Source organism: Habropoda laboriosa, unplaced genomic scaffold, assembly GCF_001263275.1.
Source record: "Habropoda laboriosa isolate 0110345459 unplaced genomic scaffold, ASM126327v1 scaffold387, whole genome shotgun sequence".
Taxonomy (NCBI): domain Eukaryota; kingdom Metazoa; phylum Arthropoda; class Insecta; order Hymenoptera; family Apidae; genus Habropoda; species Habropoda laboriosa.
The window spans coordinates 126,601-153,221 of NW_017100510.1; the positions used below are offsets into that span (position 1 = coordinate 126,601).

The following is a 26,621-nucleotide window of genomic DNA, read 5'->3' on the forward strand; positions in this document are numbered from 1 at the left end:
TTGCTTTCATAGAAGGAAGTGGAAACCTACACGCAATTATAACAGAATCTTTTTGTAATTCATTTATAAACTTTGTTTCAACATCTTGCATCTGAAAACATTATAGTTTATCAAATATATTATGAGTAAGCATTATTGTATAAAAAGTAATAAGTGGAATTTACCATTTGATCAACACCAAATAAAACTATGTTATTATAATTCCTTAAATTATGTTTCCATAAATTTTGTTTAATGAATGTAGTTTGTGATGATGATCTTGAAATTAAAGCTTTTAATCTAGAATACCATACTAACCAAGGATTTAATTCAATACCATGAGCTTTAAATCCTGCTTTTGCTGTTGCAAACACCTGTTAATAATATCATATTTTAATTAATATTTCATAAATTATATTTTGATTAATGCATCACTCACTATACGTCCATCTCCACTTCCAAGGTCAATCAAAGATCCAGAACGTCCTTCTAAAGCATGCAATACATTTTGTACCTGTTGTGTTGTTGCTGGTACATAAGGTAAACATATTTTGCGAAATGCGGGACTCACAAATGGGATACATATCACACTAATAGCTATTCCAATACCTCCTGAAAAATAAAATGTATATATTCTATTTCAAAAAGGTCAATATAATTTATTTTGCATTACATTACCTGTTATTCCAATGAGATATAGGCCAAGCTTCGATCTTTTTTGTGGTATATTTGGCGACGAATTGACATTATTATTTAGGATGTAATTAAATCCATTAACCTCTGCTGATTAAATTGATACAAAATTAAAATTTGTAAATGTAAGATTGTGTTTTGAAGCAAATTTATAAATCTCAGTATTCTATTTTATAATTTGTAATTCATGAATCTTACACATTTTATTCATTTAATATTTATTAACAATATAAAAATTCCTTGTTTACGTTTACAAGTAAGGCACAAACCACGAGAATTATAAATTAATTTCAAAACGTGGACACTCAACGCATAATCTGGTAACTCCCAAACATTAGAGAGATTCTGGCTACACTGTTTCCCTAGATTCCTATGTGTCATGCATCGATAGAATTTTCTTGAGCAGCACAATCGTAATTCTTGATCGTGATCCATCACGGCCAGGAATACTTTCCCATTGTCATACGTGGACTAAGTTGTTTCGTATTGTTTTGCGGTAAATTGATTGCGATTCTTTAACGCATTGTTAATGATTTCGCGCGTAATTCTTTCGTTACATTCGCAACGAAACTGTTTTCGTGTGAATACGCTCTGATAATCGGTATTTTTACGTTTTTACGAACAAAGCTATCAAGATGCCGGTGTTTCACACAAAAACCATAGAAAGCATCCTCGAGCCTGTCGCACAACAGGTAATTACATTTATGTTTTAATTTTGCGTACATTTAATTATTACATTCATAAAACACAATTAGCTTGATAGTGTTCCGAAAAGTGTCATTGGCTTGTTTTCTTACTTATGAGAGACAGAGAAGGAGATAATTAGAGAGAGATGATAAAGGAACTGACTAATTAACTTCATCTTAAAAAAAAATGATTTATTTTTTAAGATGTACGCGTAAAATATGTTGCAAATATTTTTTATATGTTTGATGTAATACATATGTGTAATATATTTGTATATATCTGGAATCTGTCAAGTTAAAATTATTTATTAAATATATACTAGTTAATGTTACTTTATAGTTAACTTGTTGAAAGGATAATTTATAAGTTCATCTTTATTGGCATTGATTATTATAAATGATAGTACATATTTGTCTTGACTAAGTTTTGCCAAGTGACTTGTGTTTCTTTATATAGAACTATGACATCATTCTACAAATATAGGGCAGGGGTATTAAATACATCTTTAAGTCTAAAGGCTGAGATGTATGAAATTTAATCCCATCATATATACGTTATGAAAAACATTGTTAACCACCTAAGATCACTTGGTATTTCCATAAATGGACATGTTGGAGCTACCTATCATCATATCATCCCACGCATTACACTTACAAAATAACTAATGTTATTTAAACTGAATATCCTTCTGATTATGTTAATGAAACTGGTTTCAATGTTAATGTACAATAAACAAACACATTTGTATAAACATACTAATGGTCCTTGAATTTCATTTTAATATATTAATAACTTTACTTTGAGTATCATTTGAAAATAAATATACTAATTTTATTTTAGAATTGTTATGGTTCAGTATTATTTTCAACATTTACTTATTTTGTATTGTAATTACATGCCATGCTATTATACTATACCTGGAACATATTTATAATCTTTAAGGGACAACCTCAGATATTAAATTTTATTGTTTTATTTCCATATAGTTATGCTTTGTTAAAGAATTGTAAGTTATAATAATTAATAAATTGATTTTATAAATAGCTTAAATAAATTCAAAGTTGTGAAAAAGAATTTATGATACAAGCCAGTTTGGTATTATCTACATTTGTATAATATAGGTCTCAAGGCTTGTTATCTTACATGAAGAAGCTGAAGATGGAAATGCAATGCCCGATTTGGGAAGGCCTGTTCAAGCAGTTAGTACAGCAGTGGCAAATCTTGTAAAGGTAAGTTACAATATAAAATAAAAATTTTTGCACAAGAATTTATTTAAATTTAATAACACTAATATGCAGGTGGGAAAGGAAACAATCAATTCTTCTGATGATGCTCTGCTTAAACAAGATATGCCTGCTGCATTACAACGGGTTGAAGGAGCTTCACGTCTCCTGGAAGAGGCATCAGCTATGCTAAAACAGGACCCATATTCTGGTCCAGCTAGGTATTATTATACAATCAACTTTATATTATTTAGTTGTTACAATCTTACTCTTAATTAGAGAATACATTATTTTAAGTGAAAAGTTTTCAAATCATTACTAGGAAAAAGCTTATAGAAGGTTCACGTGGGATTCTTCAAGGAACTAGTTCCCTATTGTTGTGTTTTGATGAAAGTGAAGTACGTAAAATTATTAGAGAGTGTAAAAGAGTATTAGATTACTTGGCAGTAACAGAAGTCATTGAAACAATGGAAGATTTAGTTCATTTCCTTAAAAACTTAAGTCCTTGTCTTAGCAAAGTATCAAAAGAAGTAAGTGCCCGTGAAAAAGAGTTAACTCATCAAGTACACAGGGAAATTCTTGTACGCTGCTTAGAGCAGGTAAATATAGAAAAAGTTGGTTTCAATATATTATATTTATTTTATTAATTATGTTAGTAATGAACACTGAATTTAAACATGTAACAGGTAAAAACACTTGCACCAATCCTCATTTGCTCCATGAAAATATTTATTCATATTATCTCTCAAGGAGGTAAAGGAGCAGAAGAGGCAGCTGAAAATCGTAACTACCTATCTGGCAGAATGTCAGATGAATTAAATGAAATTATTAGAGTGTTGCAACTGACAACATATGATGAAGAAGAATGGGATGCTGATCAGTTAACAGTAGGTATCACTTAAGAATCTCAATGTAAAATGCGAAAATTAAATAATTAAAAAACTCTTTTTAGGTACTGAAAAAAGCACAAAGTGCCATAGAATCTAGAATAAGAGCTGCTTATGATTGGTTGGATGATGGACTTGCTTTGCGTGGTGGTGTAGGGGAAAAAAGTCTTCGTCAAATAGTTGAACAAGCACAGCGATTAGCAGAAAGATATCTTCCACCCTCACAAGCAGAACCATTGCAAAAATTAAGTTCACAAATTGTTACTATGACTAATGCTCTTTGTGAATTACGACAAAACGAGAAAGGTTTGCAATTAAATATATTTTGTAAACATACTTTTTAAATAAATTTTTTTAATATTTTTATTTTTAAAGGAACCACACCTCAAGCAGAAGCATTAGCGCGTGGTATAAAAGAAAAAACGAACGAACTTCGTAGCTCTATTGCTTCCGCTATAGTGGCTGCCGACAAATCTGGAACTACACAAACTGCTCATACAGTCGCAGGTCGTCTAGAACAAGCTAATAAGTGGCTTCTTAATCCACAACACGATGACAAAGGACTTGGTCAGAGGGCTATAGCTTTGATTATACATGAAGGGAAGAAGGTATGATACATTGAGTATTGAAATTCGTCGAAATTTATTTTTTTTTTATTGAATATGAGGATACAATACAGTTATGAGTTCAAAAGTATATCATTTAATTTTAATGATTTAAATGCCGCAAATGGAAAGAATCAACAACACGTAGTAAGCGTAAGTTACGTGTATTAGTTAGACATATTCATTTTAAAATGTAACAATATAATTATGTTGTTGGTATCATTTTTATACATGCGACGAAGTTCTAATCTTACTCATGTTTATTAGTTGGTTTATACTCTAAACATTAGGTTGCCGAAGGTTTGCCTGGCATACATAAAGCAGAAATTCTACAATTATGCGATGAGGTTGACAATCTTTCTCATCAACTTGGAGACTTATGCGCTCATGGTCAAGGGAATACTCCTCGTGCCCAAGAAATAGCTCGTCAACTATCCTATAAACTGTATGAGCTGAAAAACAGAATACAGCAAGCTGTTGTATCTAGAGTGGTTGAAGATTTTATTGATATAACTACACCTTTGAAGCAATTCACGGATGCTGTATTAGCTCCAGAAAGCACCCCAGGACGCGATCAAAATTTCAACGATAAAACGCTTGCTCTTCAAACGTTCTCCAATAGAGCAGCAAAAACAGCCAGAATGGTGGCTGCTGGTGGTATAAAAATATATTATTACTAATTAATAAATTTATTTCCTGATATTGTTTTATTTTTTCTTTATCTAAATTTTAGGAAGTGGTGGGAATAAAAAATTAGCGGAGGCGTTAACCGCAAGCGCTTCACAAGTTGAATCGTTGACGCCACAATTGATAAATGCTGGACGAATTCGTATGACGTATCCAGACAGCAAAGCAGCAGACGAGCATTTTGAAAATTTGCGACAACAGTATGCAGAAACAATGCAGAGAGCACGAGCATTGTGCGATGAAGCAACTGATAGCGGAGATTTTATTCGAACTTCTGAAGAACAGATGCAAAAGCATTCGTTCCTGTGTGAAGAGGCTATTGCAAAGAGTCACCCGCAGAAAATGGTTGACAATACAGCTGCCATTGCTAGATTGGCTAATAGGGTCATACTCGTTGCTAAACAAGAAAGCGATAACAGTGAAGATCCTGCGTTCATTAAAAGAGTGAATCAGGCTACAGATATTCTCCAAAATAGTGAGTAATATATAATGATGTTATTTAACAATATTTTTGTATATAATTTAATTTAATTATTATCAAAGTTAGTTGCAATTAATATTAATGACAGTAATGCAGTTTCCCGTTGGAGAGAAAGTAATCGTGCGGTTGGTAGTATAAAATATAAATTATATTTTTATTGGCATCATAGTAATTGATGTATTTATTGTTACATGTTACAGCTTTTGTCTAATGTGGGGCAAGTTCGTAAAGCTATTATAATTCAACCAGATTTGATACCTCCGCCCGAGGTATCACAGTTACATCTTAACGATGGTAAGCACGTAAAATACTTTTTTGTACATTTTAAACTCTTTTATGTCCAGCAAAAGTGATTTACTAAATTTAGGTTTCTCTGAGGATAAGCATTTAATACTTTAAGCGTATGTATTTAACAAATTCATGTTCTTTCATAGTTCTGTCATCATTCTTTAAATCATTTGTTTCATTTGGATACTGGCTTATAGTTCTCTCAGGTTTATATTTAATAAATCAACAAAATGAACAAAATTTACTGATTATAATATGCATTACAAGCATAGATGAAGTTTAAACTTTTATTCCGTTATAATGTAAAAAGCCTTAACATATTTCTTCCAGACAAACAATTGCCAAGCCGTCAATATAATTACTTCACAGACAAAGGTACTATATATTTGCATGAAGATAATTTGTGCATGACTGATTATCATATTGTATTAGTCAAATACTACTTTTATAATTTCATTAGATACACATAAATGAAAAATATCAATAATCTAAAAATATTGTGTGCAATATTAAACTCATTCCACATTTCAAACTTCATATTTTATAAATTATGATATTTATTTAAGGGGAAAAAGTAGAATACCTCGATACAATGTTATTTCATTTTTCTTATTAATTTTAATGAAAAATTTGAATATTTGTGAATATTTCTTTAAATGCTAGTTGGTGAGCCTTTAAGAAATCAACCATCTCCAAGCAATTTATGTGTCATCAGCCCTAATTTGAACACAAATAAATCTCAACGTCGCTCTATTAGTCCATTACCAAAATGGGCACGTGAAGGTATTTACCATTATTTGAAAAAAAATCAACCAGATTTAAAATACAATATGTTTGCAATTTATTTGTTTGCTTGCATAACGTTTGTTACATATATTTAAATAAGTTTCTTCAAAATGAAAAAGGAAATACAAATTTCTGAAACAATATTGTCCTTTGATATCGAGACGTGAAAGTAATTATTTTTTTTTATCAGGAGATAACCCTGATCTCTTATATCAAGAACTGGCTTCTGACAACGAGTTAGAAAAATCAGTTCAAGATGGAGGTAATTTAAGACTAGTATTTTTGGGGACTGAAATTGCAAGTGTTCAAAACTTTGTTTATCCATGGGAAAAACGCATGCGTATATTGAAATTAAATGTATATTATTTTATTAATAGGAATGAAAAAGTTAAAACCCTATATACAATTATTAAATTAAAGTATAAAGAATGATATTTTTAGTCGCTAAAGATGATAATATTGTTTTGCACTTACTTTCATTAAATATAGGAAGTATATATTACTTAGTAAAGTTATTTAAAAAAGTACCAGATAGAAATATCAATACACTACATAATTCATTGCCTTGTATAATTTACATACATAATTTTTTTCATTTAGTTAGGTATGAAATGTACCAAGTATATTATCATTATAATGTTATTATATGATAATATAAGTTTTTAATCTTCATCTTCCATACTAATATCCATAACAATTTTGTTCATTTTTTCGAATGATTTAACAAAATTTTTAACTTTTTAATACATTGCACATGATGTCATGTTTTCTAATGCACGTTTTACTACAACAGTTATTATACTGATACATAATTCAATATTATTAATATGTGTTTATATTTTTAATGCTGCGTGGAATGTTAGGCTGCTATTATGATTATGACAATGATGATGGTAAATATGAAATTTGCATTGTTTTCATATATATGGTATGTTAAATGTCACTGTGTACAATGTTTGTATCAAAAGAGAGTTTATTATTTAGCGAAAAACCTACGATTTTTATTGTAAGAAGTATTTATTATAAAACAATTTTAATTTATACAGAAATTGCCCCACCTCGTCCACCATTACCAGGTGGTGATATTCCTCCTCCACGACCTCCGCCACCTGAAACGGATGACGAAGACGAAATGTTTATGCACGCACCACAACCCAATCAGCCTATAATGGTATATGGAGTTTATGTTTTAATTTTCTGTTCTGAAAAACGCAAGTACCACTTACCACTTTGGCTAAATTTCAGATGGCTGCTCATGGTTTGCATCAAGAAGTACGACAATGGTCAAGCAAAGATAATGAAATTATTGCCGCTGCGAAAAAGATGGCTTTCTTAATGGCTAAATTATCAGGTTTAGTTAGAGGAGAGGGTGGTAACAAGAGGGATCTGATTGCATGTGCTAAAGCTATTGCAGAAGCTTCTCAGGAAGTGACTCGCTTAGCAAAGGAACTCGCTAGAGAATGTACTGACAAACGCATTCGTACGGTACGTACATAATTTACCTGTTGTAGTTAGTGGTATATTTATATCATGCTATAAAGTTATATTATTCGTATTCATATTTGTATTTACTTTTATATTTAATACTCATTTTTGTTTTATAGAACCTTCTTCAAGTTTGTGAACGTATACCTACCATAGGTACGCAATTAAAGATATTATCAACGGTGAAAGCTACAATGCTGGGTGCACAAGGTACAGTATGCAAATTATTTTATTTAATATATACGATAAAACAATCGTTTTAGAGTAAATTCAATTGTTTTAAATATTAAATATCATATATTAATTCAATTCTTTAAATTAAAATGTCAATAAGAATTCATAGAAATCAGGAAGTTCTATATTTTAAGAGAATCACTTAACGAAAATAGTTATTAATACAGTTTTTTATACATAGAGACGCTCCCCACCTGGGAAGAGTTGATGCTTTATGGTAAAAAAGTTGATAAATTATGCTTGATGTTTTTATCGTTCTCTTTAGCGTTTATTTCTCTTAATTGTTAGAATATTTCACAGTTCTGCACTTGCATTACAATGCATGCATACATTAGCCTTCCCCATAAAGGATTACGAAAAAATTCAATGAACAATAATTATTTTATTATAAAAAATGTAGGAGTATTTAACAATACATTTGAAAAAAAGTGGTTAGTCAGGGACCAACATTTTCATTTATAAATGGGATATCTTTATTCAATAGATTGTAAAACGTATAATCTGTAATTATTTTTTAATCTTGTAATTTTCAATTTAATTACTGATGCCTTATTAAACCCTAAATGGTTTGTGGTTGATGTGCCTCTGCTCATCGTGGTGTAGACGAATTAATTGGCTGCAGTAAGTTTACTATGAAATAAGTATAAGTTAGCATAGACAGTATAATTAAAAATAAAAAATATCTGTGGAAATTAACGTTGTGTACAGTCAAGAAGCAACATTGTACTGTAAAAGATGTAATTTCATATACAAATAATGCAGTTAATTTATTTTTGTAAAATTAGTTTAAATTAGTCTGGAGTAACTTTTCGTAACTTATGCCGTTTATCTTTTCAACATTAGTATGTATATTTTAACTTTGTCCTTTTTGCATGATTTTTTTATTTTTACATGTTTTTTTTTCTTTTAAAACATTTGTGTTTTTATATTATAATATCTATATGAACATGTGATGTTTTTATACACTGAAAAGTATTAGTATTCATATACTGCATGTAGTCCTTCCTGTAAGTAAACGATTGATTATGCAGTCTCGTGTCCCTTATTGCACTTGCAAACAAGAATTTACTTTTATGGCACGCAATTTGTATGTATTTAAGAACTGAATTTTTATTACACTGAAATCGTTCACGTTAGTGTATTTTAATTAATTTGTTGTGTACATTAATTACATAATCTAGTACACTTTTGTAGATATTAATGGTAGAAATGGATACCTTTATTATTTAAACATTGTTTTCAATTTTATTATTAATTCAAAATTTCAAAATCTACTTAACATCTAATTTATGTTTTAAAAACTTAGGCACAGAGGAAGATCAGGAAGCAACAGACATGTTAGTTGGAAATGCTCAAAATCTCATGCAAAGCGTAAAAGAAACAGTTCGTGCAGCAGAGTGTGCTAGCATAAAAATACGCACTGCATCTGGTATGAAATTACGTTGGGTACGACGCCAACCTTGGTACCAATACTAAATAAGATGTTGCAATAATGAAAGTAAATTATGACAGATGGGTAAGACTTTCTAACATTAGATACATTTTAATAATCGATTCCACATGATATATTTCATGAGTGTTCTATTGAGGGACAATATTCAAATGTTTAAAATTAATGTAATCACCAATGATTTATCTGGTCTAACCATAAGCTGTGAGATATGTATTTTTTTATTTCTCATTCATAACAAATTAAAAAAATGGGTTTTATGAAGTATATAGAATGAATTTTACAATTATTGTTAACCAAGGGATAAAAAATATATAACTCCTAGGTTTTTGCAGTTGTGATTAAATCCATTTTGAACATTCGAATTATGTTCCTTATAATACTTTAATAAGCATAAACCTATTCATATGATAATTTATACTTATAAAAAACATATTGAAAAATAATGTATTCATTTCATAAAAACTATAGTTTGTAACGTGACAAACGAGCTAGTGATTAATATTAGAGAGATACTTTACACGAATTGAGAAACGTATCTCAATCCTTAAAGTATAATTGAAAAGTATTTTCAGATGAGATTTAAGAGAATACTTAATCAACAAGCATTTTCAGAGTCTATCTCTCTTATAGTTTAATTAAAAGATAGAAAAATAAATAGAGATGATAGAGCTTATGCCTTATACAAATTACCAATTTGCTATATATTTTTATGTATATTTGCAGTAAGTGTACTTCACACACACAGAAACATATACACATCGTCTTAACATTAGCACAATTAATAAGAAGATAACAAATTTTTATCTACATTTATTAAAATGTCATATTAATCCAAAATAGTATGGTGTATTTTTGCAGAGTGAAAATGCGTGAATATAATTTTAATAGGTGCTATTTACCGCAATATACATGTAGAAAACCGTAAATGCAATACTATAATGAGGAAATCTATTTTTGTAAGTTTTACCTAATCATCCTTTTTAGAGGATTATATAGTTGTCTTTGTATTCTTATTTTTTTTTTTTCAAACTGGTGCTATATACGTGCAATATAGATACATTTTGGGAGATAACATAAAAGTGAGCAATGTTAAACCAAATATGTGGAATCAATTTAATATATTATTAAGTTTTGTAGATTTAATACTAACGTAAACAACAATTCGTAACACGAAATTGGAATGTTTATAATATGTAATATTAATTTTTATAATACAATCCAAGATACTTTTATGTAAAATTATTTGTAATAAAGATTAATTTTTATTATACAATACAAATACAAAAGTTTGTGAAATATAGTTTGTATAATAACAGCATTATGTACACAATATTATTCTAAGAAATAATAAAATTAACAAAAAAATACTGCCTTCAGTAAAGTTAATATCATTCAAGAGAATCCCTCTTTATCGAGTGCAATCCGGGACCTGTAACTCCTGGCATTTTATTCTTTGGTATTTTTCCAGGTCTTAAGTAAGGATTGTCTATAGCATCTTGCTGAGTTGTAGTTTCTCCATTTTGTTCAGTGTCTTCATTTTGTCCTTTCATACCTGCAAATATATAAAATTTTGTATGCTAATATTTTGTAAAAATTAAATTTGTTAATATTTATTTATAATGAAGTAAAACCTTCTTCAGATTCTTCTATTTCTTGTTCTTTTTTCTTTTTAACTGGACTTGGTTCAAATTGAAAATCTTGATCAGTTTCAAATACCTGATCTTGTGGAAGAAGTGCAGAAAGGTAACTAGGAAATTGTGGTTTACATGATATTACTGCAAAATAAGAATTTAATTATCAAAATTTATATTACTCCCCAATATAAATTTATTGGTTTATATAAACCTTAAGATAATTACTTACATGGAAACATACTATTATCTTCTGTTAGAAACAGACTATGTGTTTCTCCTGTTTTTGCAATAAACCTTGTCAAAGCTCTTTCAATATCACGCTTTTGAGTTGCTGCTTTTTCTCTTATTGCTTCATATTCTGTTACTGGCTGTTTATGTGTCTGTTCATAAGTAAGTTATGTAAGTAAAAGGTCTAATTGAGAACTTATATATGCAATAAATATTGCAGACAAACTAAAAATATCAATAAATATAAAAATTGTAAAAAAATTTTTAATATGTTTATACTTGTTTTGATAATAGTAGTTTACCGGTGTCCTGATATATGCATGTGGATCAGGAAAAGCCGGTAAATAACTTGGTATATGAGGTGGATGACCTTGTTTCACTCCAGCTTGCAAAATATTTAATTGTTTTGATTGTGTTTGTTGCTGAAGAGGTGGCAAAACTGTTCTATTTGCTCTTTTGCCATAACTTTCTAAATTATCCAGTTTTATACCCATATTTATAAGTGCTACAATAACATCTGCAATAAGTGGTTCTGTTCTACCAGAAAGTTCACAGTAATTCCTTGCAGATTCTCCAACTTCCACAATAACTATAAACAATTTATGTAATTATAAATCATCTAATAGAATGTCATTTTATCAATGTTAAAGTAAACGTTGAAGAGTGTGTTTTTAAACACTTCATCGTTTACTAAAATTAATACTTGTTATTTACTAAAATTTATATTAAATAATTTAATACATAACCAAAAATTGATATAGTAATAAGTATTCTCTTTCGTAAAGAAGTTATACTAATCGAAATACATCCTTAAAAAAAGGTAATAAATTAAAATAACAGTGTTTGAAGGAAGATATAAGGCAATAAAATATTTTATGTAAAATGTTAAGAACTTGAAATTCAATATTAATCCTTACAAGACTGTAGCATTTCTGTAAGAGTTTCTAATGCTTGTTTTTCACAAGTATCATAACCACATTCCACCAAAATACTACAAATTACATGATTTAGTATTTTCCTTCGTGTATTTGTTGTTTGAATGTCCATGTTGTTTAAGCAAATAAACTTTATCACAACAAGCACATAACTATTTAGCGCGCCATCATAAGTGGAATTCTGAAGATAGTTCAGAATGATGTTACAACCACAGACAAGGTAAAGAGTAGACCTATCACCCAATGCATTTTTTGGTCACGTTACGGGGGCTCTAGAAGCCCCTTATCATTTTCGTGTCACTTCTAACATTACCAATTCAGCACAGAATAAAATTACATTAGTAGTGGTTGGAATTAAAACTAAATGTAAATATGAATTTACAAATAAAATATAGGACAGAATATCTTACAATCGTACACGAAGTATAGAATTCTATATTTCTAAATGTATAATATATGCGTTAGATTGATCGTAAAGTTTTCTTTGCCTAACAATACCTTCATATGCGAATTTAAGAAAAGAGCATCTTTTACATCTGTTGACTTTACCATCCTTAATGGTTGAATTGTATATAATTCCTAAACTCACTGCTCAATTATTGCTGAGTGCATAACAATTCCTCCGATTTTTTACATGATCGGTATTTCAGAACGTGAGACATAAAGTCCTATAAGATGATAGGTCTATTCTGTACCTCGTCTGTGGTTACAACATAATACAAACATTTTAATAAATAAAATACAAAACGTATATAGCTTAAGTACATTTTTATAACATAACTTTCTCAATAAAATTAGTACACATTTTATATTTAATTAGTTATTAGTCTTTATAGATACAAATTGTTTCATGATTTAGAAGTTTAACAATTTTAAAAATGACCAAAATGTTATTATAAGCAATAAATTTTTAACACATGTAAAATATATATTTTCTTGTCCTTAATAAGGAAGTTAATGCTATACAAATGAAAAATAATAATGTATATTATTAAAGACATTATAATAAACAAGTATTCCTAAATCTATCAAAAAGTAATTAATAAAATACATTATTGTATTTGCAATATATTTTAAGTTTCTTTTTTTATTTTCTTTACCTATTAAAATTTGTTACTAATGGATTTTAAATTATTACGCTTAAAATTGCAAGAAAATTTTTATAGAGTAAGAAAGAATTATACTGAAGTTACTTCTCTATACAAGTACACTACCAATCACTTTGTTGTACTTTGACAATTATTACTTAACTGTGAATTTGTTGAGTTTTCCTTTGCACACGATCGTGTGGTTGACTAAACATCTGATACTAAATTCAAAATAAGTTAACTTTGTTGCAATTCATAAGTTCTTAATATAATTTTTATTTGAAACATCGAGTAATGTCTGTATTTGTATAATAGTGAATAATTTGATGCACATTAGTTACAGTAACGAACGTTAAGCATACGCACGTAAATCGTGCTATATTTTTATGTAAAAGTTACCTTAATGTGTAATTAATAATTATAATTATGGCGTCAGGTTTAGAAAGCTACGTGAATCGTATCCTTTATTTATTTTGTATTGATTTATTATTTTATTTTTAGTATTTGTTTATTCATCCTTAACAGTTCATAGACACGGTTTCTATTATTACTTCTGATGGTAGGAACTTTATTGTAAGTACATTATTTTTAATATACATATCTTTTACAATCAATTAAACATTATATTTTACTTCTTGTATAAGTGGTTACATACAGTGTTGTAAAGTATGTTTAAGAAGTCAGATGTAATTTGTATACTAGAATTTTTATGTTTTTAGGGTACACTAAAGGGTTTTGATCAAACCATTAACATAATATTGGATGAATCACATGAACGTGTATATAGTACAACACAAGGTGTAGAACAAGTAGTATTAGGTTTACATATCATTAGAGGTGATAATGTGTAAGTAATTCACATAATTACAAAAATGCATTAGTGTCCCTTCATTAACAATATTATGTCTTTCTTTCTAAATTCACACATTCATCATTTCCTATCATTTAAACTATACATAATATTGCATAAATGTATTAAACAAGAAACTATTATTCCTTCTTTTATTCTGACAATTTAACAGATAACATAAATATTAATGAATAGAAAAATATATGATTATCAGCTTATATTTTACCCTATATAATTATCTCTTAATTTAATATCAAAAGATTTTGAACACATAAAATGACTATACAACAGATATTAAAAATTTTAATAATATGTTCTTCTCCTTTTTAGGGCAATTGTAGGAGAATTGGATGACGAGATGGATGCACGTTTAGATCTATCAGCTATAAGAGCTGATCCTTTAAGTTCGATTGTACATTAATGGAAAATGATTCAATTATAATTATTATTGCTTGAGAACAATAATAGTAATAACAACTATAATAAGAATTAAATAAGAATCTGTAATAGTAAATTATAGTCAAATGAAAGTACAATTTCTTACACAGGTTATATATTGTATAAACTTGTCATTTTGTATATCCATGATCAAAGTATTTGTGTTTTGAAAAGTACAGTAGGGGAATACAACCATTGCTTACAACGTTAAAGAAACAATAGAAAAACATATTAGAATTAATAATTAAACTGTACAAAAAAGTTTTACTATATGATAGTAAACTTTATTTTTTACAAATGTAATTTTACTTTTTAGCTTCATAGGAATAATAATAAAGGAAAATATTGATAGGTTAACACGGAATAATGATTGAATAATTCTTTAAATTTAAATATATACTCTCTTTCTAATGTTATTTCTCAAAGAGGAAGTATTCTTAATCTGCGTTTTAGCAGCGAAATGTATTTAACATTAATATGTGGAACATATGATTGTACCATATAACTGATAAATGTAATTACTGGGTAAAAATTTTACTAGTACTGTAAAACCTAGATTATTATAAGATTCACATCTATTTAAATACATTTTTAACTGCAGTCCCTACAAACCATGTACAATTATTTTCAAGATTCTTATAAATACATTAATTTTTACAAAATATTGCATTTCATACTGAATTATGTACTCTGTCATTTTACTGGTGTTTCACTTTATGAAATAGGCCTTAGACCGTTTCGTAATTAAACAATTTATATCGTTCTTATGTTGTTTAAACATAATTTAATAAAATCTATATGCATCCTAGAAGCCAAAATTATTGAGTGCACATGAACCATATACATATATATATTTGTATTATGTACTATACATGGAAGACATAAAAAAAGATATAAATCAATCAGTACAATAAAACGATTTTTCCTTTATCGCATCTTATGTATTAAATGTCTTTTCAAATAGATGAAGATATTCAATATATACAGATACATTTTCCCGCAGAAAATTTAATTTGCTATTATCCGTAGTGTAATAGATGTATTTTGTATACTTTTCATATAGAATATGATTTATATTTTTAAATAAAATATAAAACGTCACATGATTATGAGCGTTACTCACACCATTCATTGGTATGTATATTTCATATAAGAAATGCTTGAAAGTGTGTATTTCATGTACAATTTTTAATATTTTTCAATAGCTTAAATTTCTATTTTGCTATTTAATCACTAGCGAGCATTTGACACCATGTACAATTGACACGATCAAAAATTAATCTGGACCGCATAAATGAATGCATTATAACAATGCATGCTGTACAAATTTAAATTAGAATGAGAATTATCACCAGGTACTTTATTTATGTACCTACTCAAAATTGCTTATTGCTTTAATTGTTAGTCACGATATTGGTCCTGTTTCGATTTCGTCGTCTAATTCGCCCACCACGTCTATTTTGGTTTGTTCCATTCCACTCAGGTCCACCATCCATACCGAAACTTGGATTTGGACCATTTGGATTAAAACCCATCATACCAGAATCTGGAGGTACTGGACCAGGACCGGGACCAAAATTATTAAAATTACCACCGGAGTAGGTCGGCGCACCATCGTAAGAGGAATTAACATCTGGCCCAAAACCTACGCCGGGTGCTGGACCTAAAAGTCCAGCTCCATTGTTACGTTGAACATTAAAACGTGGATCAAAATTCATCTGATTTTGAGGCACAACTGGTCCGTTCATAGCCATTCCTGGAGGCATGTTAGACATTCCTGTCATAGCCATTGGCGGTATGTTTTGTGGACCCATAGGTGCATTCATCATAGGTCCCATTGGACCCATATTTCCAAGCATTGGATTTGGACCCATAGGCATCATACCTTGTCCTCCTTGCATACCTTGTGGTCCAGGCATATTCTGAGGAACAGACATTCCACCAGGACCCATTCCCATATTCGACATCTCCATTGGTGACTGCTGTACACTCTTCATCATGGAAGCATTTACATTCTGAGAAGATAAATTGGAAGCCTCAAGAGCTTTTCGACGTGGATCGGACCGAACTTGCGGTGGTGACTTTGGAGTATCCGATTTAACCGGAGGCGGAGACATGGGAGAATCGGCTAATTCAACTTTACCAATTCTAAAGATTTTTCGCAAACGTGGATCATATTTCACCTGAGCATCGTTCTTAGTAAGCTTAAGACCTGTATAATCAGGTCTTGGTATGTCAACAACGTACACTTTATACGTCATTGGAGGATGTGAGGAAATGCTTGCATCGATTTCTGTGCAAGGTACATGTGACGGTGCTGGTTTAAAGGGTAAGCTTAACATTTGTCGCAAATCAACATCGGACTTGGTGGACGTATCAGTGAATCCTGCTCCAACTACTCGAAGGTCTGTATCACCGAAACCGGTTTGAAATTGTTGTCTGAAATCCATATCTTTTCTTCTGAGATCTTGATCCGTTTTAGTTCGAAGATCCGTGTCCATGTTAGTATCAACCGCAGTAATACCAGAACTATAGATACTGGTTTCCAATCTAAGGTGCTTGGATTCTTTTTTACCATCTGTCCTACTAGGACTGCTGGATTTTTGTTCATCTCTACGTTGTCTAGGATCTCGGGACATGCGAGGATCTCTAGATACAAGCGTAGAGCTAATTCCAGGTGAGGAGTGTGGACTTAATGTTTCATTTTCGATTTTTGATAGTTGATTCGATGCATTAAACGTGGTCATACTTCCCATTTTACTATGAGTATTCGATTCATCCGATGACAGTCTATCCGGAGAGGATTTAACTTTTGAAGGATAATCCTGCGCGTTAGCATTTTGTTGGCTGGATTTACCAGTCGTTGAACTATGTGCCTTAAGTGACGATAATAACTTCGACACTTCGGCACTAATGTCAATTTTACTTAAATCTCCAAGTTTATCCACAATAGCTGCTGGTTGTGGTATGGTGGGTGCAGAAGTCGCAGTTTGAAATTCTTCTTTAATTACAATATTTTGTGTCTTCTCTGTCGACTCATTTTCTTCTTTCGACGTATCTTTATTAGAAAGTACTATCGTAAGATTTCCGCCTTCATCATCGTCGTCGTCATCTTCATCATCCGAGTACCAATCTTCTAAAATTTGATCTGTATTTTGCGCGGAACACTCGTTTTCTATGTTTTTAAAACTATCTTGAGCAGCCCGTTGTTGTTGTTGAATACGCATAAACAATTCCTGTGCTTTCTTAGGTAAATGTGCCGGCACTTCTTGTTCTTCTGTTCGCGGTGAAGAAGTATCACGATGCTGATTGTTACCTTCTTCGTTTATTGTACTCGTATCTGTAACAATTTGAGTAATTTTTAATGTTATCTTTAATTTTTATTTTTATTCTTCTTATATACAATAAACGAAAGTAATTGTACCTTCTTGCTCTGCACCTTTGTCTTTCTGTTTATCGTCATCTTCAGTTGGCATTTCTATAACAAGGTCTGTTTCTTCGTCTTGATCGCTTTCTTCGTCAAACTTAGATTTAGTAAGATTTGCTACTTCATCAGCTATACTAACAACTGGTGGTGGTTTTTTCGATGTTTTTAACAATTGTCTTAAATCTACATCTTTTGAATTTTCAAGTATCGAAGTGTCTTTCTTTTTCGCCTGAAAGTAATGAAAAATAAAGTATACAATATTGCAGTTTTTATAAAAAAAGAAATCATACAAGATTATATAATTGTACCTGCTCCAGAATTTCATCCTCCTCTACGTCTTTTGTAAAATCTTCTCTGTCTCGTGGCTTACTTAAGTTGGTTTTGTTTGACTCAGTATTATTAGCTTCGGTGTAGAAATCCATATTTGGTAAGGGTTGCGATATTAATGGTTTTTGATGTAGCTGTGGTTGAGTTGCTAAACCCAATGCAGCATTAGGAAGTTGTAGACCAAATTCATTGGCTGATTGTAACAGCATAATTTGTTCATACGGAACCCTATCCTCATCTGAACCCCATCTAGTTTTCTTACCAGACGGTTTTCTTTCTCTAACACTTTTTTGCTGCTGTGTTTGTTCTTCTACATGAGAAATTTTGATTTTAATACAAGTAACTTTATGAAACAAGTAAGTAAATACATTTCTAAATACCTTTTTCTTCCTTTTCATTACTTTTGTCTGTGGTAATAGTCGGTGCAGTCACATTTAGTTCAAAAAGACTTGGAATTTTCTGATTTGTAGTTTCCTGACCTTGTGCTAATGTTCTTGCTGTATTATTTATCATTAACATTGCTCCTTCTCTACTTAAACGTGGAAAGTCCCCAAGAATTTCTTTTGGAGCTGTTTCTAAGTGTTTTAACAAAATCCCTTTCACCTAAATAATATTTTATTTAGTATGTGCCATTTTTAATTATATTAATTCAAATTAGTAATGTAATATATACCTGTTCATTTAAAGGTTGATGAGAAAATTTACAATTTTCTCCCTGATTACATTTTAATCCTGTATGAAAAAATTTACATGGAAAATCATGATGCATATAAAGGCATTTATCTCTCTTTGCACAACAGTCCATAAGATAAAATTTGCATAGTTCCATTTTCCTAGGTGGCAAAGCATTGTGTGAAAAAGGACAATCATCTCCTCTATGACATTTTCCTTGCATGTAATACACGCATATAGCATCGGGATCTTGATTGTGATCATTATTTTGGTTCCTCCGTCCATTTCTATCATTCCTCATTTGCCCGCGAGTTTTATTTTTACCGCCCCGTTCGTTTTTACCACCTCTACGTCCTATGTGATACAAATATCAATTATAATTAAATATGAAAATGCATTAACTAATGTATTATCATACCTCCTCCACCTCCACCTCCCCTTGTGTTGCTACGCTTATTATCATTATCTCTATGCCGATTTACATTAGGCCTCTCATCGTAATCTGAGTTACTATCAAAGTTTTCATGTTCATTTGCATGCCTTGGTGAGTTATTTTCTTGAGAATCTTTCCTAATAGGTGAAGCGCCTCTGACAAATAACATTTCATCCTCATCTTCATTAATATTTTCATCATCACTCACTTTTCTCCTCTGCAAATTATGTATTCATATTAAATCTATAATAAAATATTGTATTGGTTGATTTTCCATAGCTACTAATAATATTAATTTTGAAACCTTTTGATCCTTATTACGGTCATCTTCCCTTTCATCCCGTATTCTTTTTCTACTTTTATTACGATTGTTTTTACTTTTAGATTTGGAATCTTGATTTCTAGCACCATCTTCCTCTAAAGCTGCCCTAATTGCTTTTTCTACATCCCCTGCCCAATCCTCTGTTGGGCTTTTGTACTTTAAAAATCTGTCGTGCTTGCTACTTCCTTGAACACTTGATTTCTTATTTTTATTAAACTTAGAATCGAAAGTTTTATTTTTTGATACATCTGTTTTTGATGCATTTTTATTGACATCATCATTTACTGGTGGTGGCATGGGTTCATCATCTTCATCAGATGGAATTTCCCCATCTTCCAAGTCATTATCATTATTACTACACATATATTAAAAATACATTATTAGTCAAAGGTACTTTACAGCTTCAAAACATTTATTGTGTGAATTTTGTGTAGTATACATTTTATGTATAGCATTATATAACTATTGAATTCAATGTCTGTAACGATGACAAATGTTTTGCTTGAGTTCTTTTACCATTCAGATTACCTCAAATGTGTCTTAAAATTTTTCTGCAACCAATCCTAATCTTAAATATTTCTATGTTAAGAAATAAGAAATCTACTTTTTAATATTAATTAAAAAACAATCTAAGAATAAACCAAATTATGCAGAGAATTATTTCAAATATTTTTTGTGTACCCTAAAATACCTATCATTTTAATATTGAATGATTTTGTACATTTTTCAAAGCTGAAATTTTGTATCCATAGAAACAAAAATGCAAATGCTTTTTCATTTCAGTTCAACATCATCATCATCATCATAATTATGATCATCATCATGATCATCATCATAATCATCATTATTCATGAGAAGTTAAAGAAGAAGTGCAAAATACATTTCTTCTGTAAAGTTAAACAAAAAGTCATAAAGAAATTGGACTGTGCTTGTATAAGCTGTCAAGGACATTATCAGCAATGGTCATTAAATACATCACAGGTTGTACGTTGAATAAAGGAACATCGAACTTTGGTCGAGCAGAGTATAGCTGAAAGGAGCTCCGCTACTAGTTGACCTGAAAACATTAGCTGCTTTGGGAGTCGACTAACGACACGTTGTAGCACAGTAGGCATCGATCGATGCAACTTCGAAATATAGTCAACGTAACATATGGTTGGAAAATAATCGTTTTCTCAACGTCCTCCGTTACTGACTTAACCGGAAAACGATATTTCTCAGAAACGTATGACGTTCATACGTTGAGTGACACAATAAGTAGAAGCACAAAATTACAATATAGAGAAAGAAAACCCACATAAAATGAAGCGTATAACCATTCCCACATTTAAAATGAATATACGTATAAATAGAAAACTAATTGGCAAATTATAGGCGCTAAAAGTTGTTAAAATTAGCACAGTAAACGCATCATCTGCATATCATGTAGGAAAATAATAAATTGGAATTTCCTTACCCACGAATTGCGTTCATTATTAGCATCATTATCATCATCAACTATCATAATTCATCATCATCAATGTAATAGCATGAACATCAGATCAATGTACATCACATTATTTTTACAGCATATCTCATTGTCATCGTTACAGCATTGCCAACAGTGCGTGTAACATTTTTGATACCGCAGCGTCAGAATTTCTTCGCGTGTAGACCCCGTTTGTCTCGTTCATTCACGTGCATACATATGTATGTAATGTACACACGTGTATGCATGTATACATGTACGTATGTACATCGAGCACACACTACATGTACGGCGTCTATGCAAATGTAGACTGCGTGTATGTGTATGTGTATTTGTGTAAATATGTATTCGAAACCGAGAAATGTTTGTATATAAGTGTCTTACTCCCCGAAGATCCCGTGCATATTTTTATCTACTTCTATAAGTTCTATTTCCAAATTAATTTAATGCCGATACCCAATTCTTCAATGCTCATAAACTATACATCGTTAGATTCGTATTACTGTAGTTATGTGTAAGCATGGAAATATTATAGGCATGAACATTTACACACGCAGTTGAGTCACTATGAAACTGAAACTTTTATCTCTACTTGAAATTTTATCTGAGTTTATGTCCACATAATCTACCGATAATATTGTACTAAAATCTCCCTTTTTACGGCTTAGTAACAAAAAAAGTAGACTTACTTTTTGTTACTATATTCTTGCAAATAATTCGAAGAATTTCTTTGTTACGAGAATGACCTTGACCCTACAAATGGTGTCAAGGTATTGAAATGTTCGAATGATTTCATAATTTGGCAGTATAGCTAACTTAATTTCGGAGCAAAGAAGAACCATTTAAAAGACATGAAACAAAAAATAAGTTACGTATACCCGAACAGTGTAATGGGTTCATTTTTTCTCAGTGCCAATAGTATATACTGAACGAAAGCGGGGGACAGCACGGAGCTTCCGGAGAGGGGGTCAACGTGTATCGTGAGTGGTAGTTAACAGTCATAAAATTTCGACTGTTTTGTTGGTGAATAAAAAATGTGGAGGCAAACCTTTGGATTAGAGTCTCGGCCGCGGAAACACTCTCTAATGCCATTGTTTTGTCCCGATCGATCGTGTTTTGTACCGTATGATATAGCACTGTGGCCCGAAGATGATCATTCGATCGATTGACGCGACCACACTCGATGGCTCTTTGCTTGCGAAATAATCGCGTGCCTGAATTCTAGCATTTGAAATTTTGAAAATACTCGTTACAGGACACGAATTAGCCTACAGAATGTGTCTGGTGTGTCTCTCCGTTTCTCTTTCTCTCTTGGGCGCGTGCGCGCACCAATAACCGAATGATACCAGTTTTATTAAACGTTTTCCGCCTTTTTTTTCTCAGCCTTCGTTACGCCCCTGTCCTTTTTTCTCTCGAATATTCTTCTCGCCTGAACACAACAGGCTATTTCGTGACTAAAGTTTCTTTATTCTCTGCTTTATCCGGGATACTATTATTGCACTTTAGATTCGGTGAAGTATGGATTTTCACTGTGTCTCTCCTCTCCTTGGCTATTAAATTTCGTTAAATGGCGCTATCTCACCACTGCAACGTCATTCTGGCTTGACGTGGCATATGGCTGACCAACGAAAAGCTTGTAGGCGTTCTAGAGTCTCTTTTCCATGTACGATCGTGATTGACATCGAATAAAATACAAAAATAAAACAGCGAGCAGTGCTCGATAAGGAAATACGCGTGCGTATTTCTGCAAACCGTAACGAGGCGAAAAGGAAAAAGCGTTTTTCCCAAAAATACGACCCGAAGCCTCGTAGAATACGTGAAGGCGTAGCTTCCACTTTAACGATTCCCGTCCCGTAATTTAATAACGGTGCTCTTTTCTTTAATTGAAAATTATTGGGAGAGAGAGAGAAAGGGAGCGACGAATTGATCTGGCCTTGCCGTTAAAAACAACTGCGAGTTAATCAGACGCGCGTCTGTTATTGGCGATAGAATTTTATCAAAAAAGAATTTTAAATGCACGGACTCGACGCGATTCGTGTCTCTCCTGGATGGATGACAGCGTTTACGTCTCTTTCGTGTACTTCCGCGTTAGAGATTTATCTCAGCAAAAGAAGAACATATGTATTATGAACGAGACTAGTCGCAGGCAGGCGAAAAGTACGATGGTCGGACAGAGCGTATTACTATGTCAGCAGATTATATAAAAATGTATCAGTTATGAGACGATGAGCGAAAACTTCAAAGATCAAACTAAACATGGCCACATCTGGAACTATTCTGAGCGGGCAGCTGCACGAAACCTCGGAAGAAGGGCGAGCGAACGACACCGAGCTGGGAGGAAAGCAGCGCTGATCCGTTTTCGCCAATCAGAAGCCGCGTTCAACGATCACGTGCTCTCTCTTCCATTATTTGCATTCCCCCACTCTAATTTCCTCTCACTTCCCCACTTTTCTTTATTGCTTCTGTTTATGTGGAGCAAATTCCTGAAGCCTTCGTTGACCCTTGGTTTTCTACGCACAACTTGTCTGAAAGCGAGCTTATGGATATATTACTCGTATTGAAAACATTGCACTTGGGCTTTCACACTATGTGCACATTATTTCCAAATGTTTCTTCAATTTCGTGGTTTTGCACATGTATAATACAAACTTTTAAAATAGAAAATATACATGTAATTACTTCAGAAGATTACATTTTTGATTCTTCAATTGAATTTCAATCGGTGTATTCATAGATACGTTATTAGAACTGCTGAATTGTATGTTTGATTATAATTTGAAGGACTTTTATTTTCAGTCAACAAGCGTTTAAAAATACAGACATGATAGTTCTTAGAATTGAACAATAAATATATGGTATATGCGTTAAAAAAAAAAGTAATATCGAACATTGTAATACTAATGTAGTATCATATGTTCTATCAAATTAATCACTAAAATATTAAAAGTAATAAATTATAAAATAACGTATAAAAATGTTATAATAAAAATGTTAGTTATACTATAAACAAAAATTTATTTTACATATTTATGGATTTATGCAATTTTTATACAATTAAATTATCTTTCTTTAATTCTACATAATACTCAATGATATTACAACAATTTGTTTGTACAAAATAAAGGCAATATAAACATAAATGTAATTCTTATTGTTAAGCAAGTTGGTCCTGTGAATTTGTTTGTACAAACTTTATATTCTAAACGGATTTAATTGCTTTTAACTTAAAAATATACGGCAGTGTAAAATGTCACGCTATAGACGAATACTCGCAAAAATTATAATTTTATTTGACTTGTTCATGCGAACGTTGATGGAAAACAAATGAAATTCCACTTGACCAGCATTGTCGCAATGGGATATCTGGCAAATTTCGTGCATTATAGGAGTGCCTCCAATCCGATAAATCTGAATTGCAATCTGATTGTTGGGGTGGTCCTTTTACTTCTATGCCATTAACACACCTTTTACATTTGAACCTGAAAATTTAGAATATTTTATTAATAATTATTCATATAAATATTCATAATCTTCAATTATCTTAAACTTACTTGGCATGAGTATCAGATATGGTATTTTCCTCTAGCTTAAATAAATCTCGTAAATCATTTAATGTAAAATGTCTTGCAACGTCTTCTTCTTGATCTACGACTGTTGAACTTAATGCTTTCTTATGTGCTTGCCGTTGAAAAATCTTTTCTTCGATAGTGCCAGTCTACAATATATTTAAATGAAAGTAGAAATAATGTAAATTATAAGTAATTATTGTAAAATTTATGTACATACACAAAGAAAACGATAAACGAAACACGGCTTTTTCTGACCATCTCTCCAAACTCTAGCCATAGCTTGATCGTCATTTGCAGGATTCCAATCAGGATCAAACATGACCAGGCGATTTGCACCAATAAGATTTAATCCACAACCACCAGCTTTAGAGCTAAGCATGAAAATAAAATCGTTGCTATTTGGATCATTAAATTTGTCTACTACTTTCGACCTTTTTTTTATAGTCATAGTGCCATCCAGCCTAACATAATTATAAGAACGTTTGTAACACAGTTTTTCAAACAAGTCGAGGGTTTGAGTGTAATTAGATACCAATACAATTTTATCATTTGTTGTTGTTTTAATAGATGCCAAAAGACAATCTAATACCATTAATTTTCCGGATAGTTCTGGTAAAATTTCTCTAGAAATAAAATTATAAAAATAAAAATAACTATTTCTCTGCATGACAGTGATAGATTTTAATATTACATACTTAGTACTATAATTTGGTGGCAGTAATTTTACAGCATTTTCAAATCCATCAGATTTCTCCAATATTTTATCATAGACTAAATCAGGATGATTACACAGTTTTTTCAAAAGTGTAATTGCTGAAAGTGCAGAAAAACTTTTCCCTTTCTTAGAGTTATCAGAATTTCCTATCAAAAAAGATACATATACGTTAGTTAAATTTAATAATAATTCTAAATAGGATAATAAGTTTGCAATAACAAACCTTCCACTGATTTTTTTATGCTATCACTTTGTATAAAATTTTTATAAAGTTCATTCTGTAATTTTCCCATTCTTATGCAAACCACTAATTCATACTTTAATGGTAAATATTTAGAAAGTAAGGCACTCGTACGTCTAATAAGACACTTATTGACGATAGTCACTAATTCTGTTAAACGTTCCTGTGCGAGTTTGCGTTCAGTATCTGTTGCAGCTGCATCTTGACCGCGTAAAATTGGTATTTCATATTTTTTTCTAAATTCCTGAGGAATCAAATTTTAATACAATATTAACCACTCTCCTGCAGTATTTGAAGTATTTGAAAAATATTTTAAATTTCTCATCAATATTAGTTAATATACCTGTGCGGTTCCTAGTAATCCTTGATTAACAAAATGTACAAGAGAAAAATATTCTAAGAGATCATTCTGGATCGGTGTTCCACTAAGTAGCACTCTTCTTTTAGCTTTCAGATTCATAAGTGCTTGATATGTTTGATTTTCTGAATTTTTTAGGCGATGTCCCTCGTCACATAATACAAGACCTACTTCATCGCAATGAAGAACGTGTGCGTGCAAGCGAAAAGTTTCATAACTAATTATTAGAATGGGGTTTGCACACCTACGGCCATAAGTTTTCATAAAACCAGTAAGTTTTGCATCAATATCTGCTTTGTTTCCACCATCAATGGCTAATGGTTGAACTCTATTTTTTAACCATTTGAAAATCTCATTATACCAATTTTTAACCAGTGAACTTGGAGCAACAATAATAGCTTTCTCTATCACTGGTTTAGCTTCAGGCC

General features: G+C 31.1%; 6 protein-coding genes across 7 annotated transcripts in view; 2 read left to right on the top strand and 4 right to left on the bottom strand.

The window, feature by feature from the left end:
• LOC108576300 (protein FAM173B) overlaps positions 1 to 874 on the bottom strand; it is a 1,083-nt gene extending 209 nt beyond the window's left edge. The window contains exons 1-5 of the mRNA XM_017939261.1: positions 871 to 874; positions 658 to 762; positions 419 to 591; positions 165 to 353; positions 5 to 91 (exon numbers count right to left, since the gene is read on the bottom strand). Coding sequence (XP_017794750.1) covers positions 5 to 91; positions 165 to 353; positions 419 to 591; positions 658 to 762; positions 871 to 874 — 558 coding nt within the window. The remainder of the gene's footprint in view (positions 1 to 4; positions 92 to 164; positions 354 to 418; positions 592 to 657; positions 763 to 870) is intronic.
• Positions 875 to 1,139: 265 nt separating this feature from the next.
• On the top strand, positions 1,140 to 9,655 carry LOC108576316 (vinculin). Its single transcript, XM_017939276.1, is given in 17 exon segments — positions 1,140 to 1,364; positions 2,481 to 2,588; positions 2,658 to 2,803; positions 2,905 to 3,181; positions 3,269 to 3,469; positions 3,535 to 3,775; positions 3,845 to 4,077; positions 4,365 to 4,731; positions 4,808 to 5,367; positions 5,443 to 5,536; positions 5,861 to 5,905; positions 6,194 to 6,313; positions 6,507 to 6,578; positions 7,363 to 7,487; positions 7,562 to 7,801; positions 7,921 to 8,011; positions 9,342 to 9,655. Coding segments are annotated over 17 exon segments (3,147 nt in total). The 5' UTR covers positions 1,140 to 1,307; the 3' UTR covers positions 9,512 to 9,655.
• Positions 9,656 to 10,876: 1,221 nt separating this feature from the next.
• On the bottom strand, positions 10,877 to 12,397 carry LOC108576335 (transcription initiation factor TFIID subunit 8). The gene is made up of 5 exons (XM_017939299.1): positions 12,268 to 12,397; positions 11,653 to 11,939; positions 11,352 to 11,502; positions 11,120 to 11,263; positions 10,877 to 11,040 (listed from the first exon to the last, which is right to left on the bottom strand). Exons 1-5 carry the CDS (start codon positions 12,395 to 12,397, stop codon positions 10,877 to 10,879), a joined length of 876 nt encoding a protein of 291 aa, XP_017794788.1.
• A 1,356-nt stretch (positions 12,398 to 13,753) lies between these two features.
• LOC108576341 (U6 snRNA-associated Sm-like protein LSm8) lies at positions 13,754 to 14,644 on the top strand. Its single transcript, XM_017939307.1, has 4 exons — positions 13,754 to 13,830; positions 13,906 to 13,946; positions 14,093 to 14,220; positions 14,554 to 14,644. Exons 1-4 carry the CDS (start codon positions 13,800 to 13,802, stop codon positions 14,642 to 14,644), a joined length of 291 nt encoding a protein of 96 aa, XP_017794796.1. The 5' UTR covers positions 13,754 to 13,799.
• A 1,411-nt stretch (positions 14,645 to 16,055) lies between these two features.
• Positions 16,056 to 23,554, bottom strand: LOC108576321. Of its 2 annotated transcripts, XM_017939284.1 has the most exons (9): positions 23,495 to 23,554; positions 22,359 to 22,531; positions 19,825 to 20,197; positions 19,506 to 19,737; positions 19,089 to 19,441; positions 18,796 to 19,018; positions 18,397 to 18,725; positions 18,086 to 18,317; positions 16,056 to 18,001 (listed from the first exon to the last, which is right to left on the bottom strand). In XM_017939284.1, the coding sequence occupies exons 2-9, from the start codon at positions 22,400 to 22,402 to the stop codon at positions 16,056 to 16,058; spliced, it is 3,732 nt and encodes a 1,243-aa protein (XP_017794773.1). In that variant the 5' UTR covers positions 22,403 to 22,531; positions 23,495 to 23,554. The 2 variants fall into 2 exon arrangements, with proteins under 2 accessions (XP_017794773.1, XP_017794772.1); XM_017939283.1 differs by lacking the exon at positions 23,495 to 23,554 and having other exon boundaries at positions 22,359 to 22,981.
• A 1,042-nt stretch (positions 23,555 to 24,596) lies between these two features.
• LOC108576331 (DNA repair and recombination protein RAD54-like) overlaps positions 24,597 to 26,621 on the bottom strand; it is a 5,224-nt gene continuing 3,199 nt past the window's right edge. The window contains exons 7-12 of the mRNA XM_017939296.1: positions 26,179 to 26,621; positions 25,818 to 26,079; positions 25,575 to 25,740; positions 25,097 to 25,502; positions 24,862 to 25,025; positions 24,597 to 24,789 (exon numbers count right to left, since the gene is read on the bottom strand). Coding sequence (XP_017794785.1) covers positions 24,597 to 24,789; positions 24,862 to 25,025; positions 25,097 to 25,502; positions 25,575 to 25,740; positions 25,818 to 26,079; positions 26,179 to 26,621 — 1,634 coding nt within the window. The remainder of the gene's footprint in view (positions 24,790 to 24,861; positions 25,026 to 25,096; positions 25,503 to 25,574; positions 25,741 to 25,817; positions 26,080 to 26,178) is intronic.

Bases quoted from the DNA above. Each gene is read 5' to 3' on its own strand.
- LOC108576335 (XM_017939299.1), bottom strand. From the start codon at position 12,397: ATGGACATTCAAACAACAAATACACGAAGGAAAATACTAAATCATGTA. The intron at 11,503-11,652 runs GTAAACTACTAT...ACTTATGAACAG, and splicing joins ATGCATATATCAGGACACCG to ACACATAAACAGCCAGTAAC. The intron at 11,264-11,351 runs GTAAGTAATTAT...CTTATTTTGCAG, and splicing joins AGATAATAGTATGTTTCCAT to TAATATCATGTAAACCACAA.
- LOC108576341 (XM_017939307.1), top strand. From the start codon at position 13,800: ATGGCGTCAGGTTTAGAAAGCTACGTGAATC. The intron at 13,831-13,905 runs GTATCCTTTATT...AACAGTTCATAG, and splicing joins TTTAGAAAGCTACGTGAATC to ACACGGTTTCTATTATTACT. The intron at 14,221-14,553 runs GTAAGTAATTCA...TCTCCTTTTTAG, and splicing joins ATCATTAGAGGTGATAATGT to GGCAATTGTAGGAGAATTGG.
- LOC108576321 (XM_017939284.1), bottom strand. From the start codon at position 22,402: ATGGCATTAGAGAGTGTTTCCGCGGCCGAGACTCTAATCCAAAG. The intron at 19,738-19,824 runs GTTTCAAAATTA...CATAATTTGCAG, and splicing joins ACCGTAATAAGGATCAAAAG to AGGAGAAAAGTGAGTGATGA. The intron at 18,318-18,396 runs GTACAATTATAT...CATTACTTTCAG, and splicing joins AGGATGAAATTCTGGAGCAG to GCGAAAAAGAAAGACACTTC.